The 2,347-nt window shown below is 36.1% G+C and overlaps 1 protein-coding gene across 1 annotated transcript in view; it reads right to left on the reverse strand.

Annotated features, from left to right (window-relative positions):
• Positions 1-809: 809 nt before the first annotated feature.
• The window catches only part of PCCA (propionyl CoA carboxylase, alpha polypeptide), a 49,630-nt gene continuing 48,092 nt past the window's right edge, over positions 810-2,347 (reverse strand). The window contains exons 10-11 of the mRNA XM_010143241.1: positions 1,746-1,814; positions 810-914 (exon numbers count right to left, since the gene is read on the reverse strand). Coding sequence (XP_010141543.1) covers positions 810-914; positions 1,746-1,814 — 174 coding nt within the window. The remainder of the gene's footprint in view (positions 915-1,745; positions 1,815-2,347) is intronic.

Genomic DNA, 2,347 nt, shown 5'->3' on the forward strand with positions numbered 1-2,347 from the left:
AAGGAAGTTTCAGCTCAAACCGGGACACCCACCTATCCCGGTTCTTCAACTACACCAACTAGGAATGCAAAAAAAAGAACTGCTCCAAACACCCAGACCATTAAAGGTAAAATGAGGATTTTTTTGCTACATTACAGTTCCCTTCTGTAATCACCTCCATGAAAAGCAAGCATAAGAAACACAAATTGTCCCTCTCCTATCCCGAGTCATCCTTCCTATTTTCCATAAAACACAAAGGAAGATCTAAAGATCACTCCCACACAAACCATGACTTCCCTCTCTAAGATTTAAAAGAAGTTGAGGTGGTCACGGCTGATTCACCCCTGCTGCTTGGAAAGGCTGAAGAACAGCTGCTTCTCCTAGGCAGTCAGTCAGCAAGAGCTGAAACACCTTCTGATCATCAGCCTACATCTGTACTTGCCCAAACCTAAACAATTACTTTGAAAGTGAGAAAAATAATTATATGCAATCAAATACTGCATTGTGGTATTATTTGACCACAATGTATTAAACTGCTACAAAATGGCAACTACTTTAAACTTCTTACAAAGCACTGGCCTTTTTTCCCCCCCTCTACAACACAGCATATGCTACCATTCTGTGAAAACTCTTTAAATATTTATCTCATAATATTCAAGCAAAAACAGTGGAGAAAAAAAAAAATGAAGTCTCTTTAGATTTGACATATCTTCTCAGATTAATTAACACAAGCTTTTCCTGCTTTAATTTGCACTTAAGAAGTGGGAACTTTACCCAATTTGCTAATTACTACATTTTCAAGCTGTTTTCTTGAAATAGATTGCAGCCTATCACACTAGGAACCCAAATTTCGTAGTACCTCGAATTACGTAATTGTCCAAAGCCTCTTCCATTCTTTTGAGTGCTTCAGCTCTATTAGAGCCATAGGTAATCAGCTAAAAAGGAAAAAAAAGTATTTAAGTTACCTAGAAATGAGGTAATGTTTGTCTCTAGAAATTGAATAGCATTTAAAGTAAAAATGGTTTGTAGAACTTCTGCAGTCACAAAAACATTTCTCACACACTACCGTATCTGTGCTTCACAGTCTCTCTAAAACATCAAGGAAAAATAAAATCTCTTAACTCATTCAACGAAAGAGGGCCAATCACTTTTCCTTTATAAAACTTAAAAGGATCTAAACCAGCTCTTCCTTCTTTAGTCACACAGAAAATGAGAGTGTTGTCTTAATAATCTAGTTGGTCCTCCTGACTTCTAATGTCCAACCAAGTTCTAAGGTCCAAGTGTGAATTTTTTCGACAACAGAACTCTGACGACATTGTCATATTTTAACTTTACAAATATGTTACTGATTAATGAGAATTATGTTAAGAGATACTACAAAACATTTCTTCCACTGCTGCTTTTTTGAAAGCCTGCATTATTGACATTTTTGTTCTGGTTAGCTTACATTAAAAAAGGTGGATTAGCAGCTCCCAAGTCTGAAAGTAATGAGTTCTGTTTAAATCAGAATACTTTTAATAAGAAGAAACTGCAAGACAAACAATTACAGTGTCAAAAGATTTTAAAAATTTTTACAAGTTACACTAAATTTCCTCTTCTCCACATCTTGCTTCCCTTCTTTCATACTCCCCTGATGCATGTTATGCCTAGCAACTTTAAAATACTGATTTAACAGTTGTTTAATATACTCTCCCTCATTTAAAAGATCTGTGTATAAAATTAGTATTGCATACCTTTAGAATATTGAAAAATAATCATCAACTCACTTTTGAGATCATAGGATCATAATAAATGCTAATATCACTTCCTTGTTGTATGCCACTGTCGACACGTACCTTCAAAAAAAAAGTAGTAAAAATAATTATGTATTGGAAAAAAAATTCAACATGACGATCAAATCTACCCAGAAGGCCTAAAACATAACACCCATGACGCTTATTGTGTACATCTTTGCCTCTTGAACTAGAATAATTTGTTTTCAGAGAAGCTGGGAGCAGGCAAGGGGAGCTTCCTCCTCCACAAGGAAAAATACTTGCAAGTTATCCTTCCCTTTAGAAGAAAAAACGACTGCAGTCTTTCGCTGATAGTCAAAATTCTCTTTTGTTCTCCTAGGATGCACAGTAAACACACTCAGTTTGATCTAATAGTTGAGGTTGAGTTACACACTCTAAACTTGGACTCTGAACGTATCCAACCCCGATTTAATCCCTGTAATAAAATACAGTCGCAATTATTTTTGTGACTGGCACCTGGTATGAAGGATGCCCCTTATAATCACATCCTTTCTGAGTCTACATGTAATCACATCCCCCATGTTCTGCTACAACCCTTTAGAGGGCTCCAGTAGGAATACGAGTAGGGAGCATTC

The sequence above is a fragment of the Buceros rhinoceros genome, unplaced genomic scaffold (assembly GCF_000710305.1).
Source record: "Buceros rhinoceros silvestris isolate BGI_N320 unplaced genomic scaffold, ASM71030v1 scaffold12219, whole genome shotgun sequence".
Lineage (NCBI taxonomy): Eukaryota > Metazoa > Chordata > Aves > Bucerotiformes > Bucerotidae > Buceros > Buceros rhinoceros.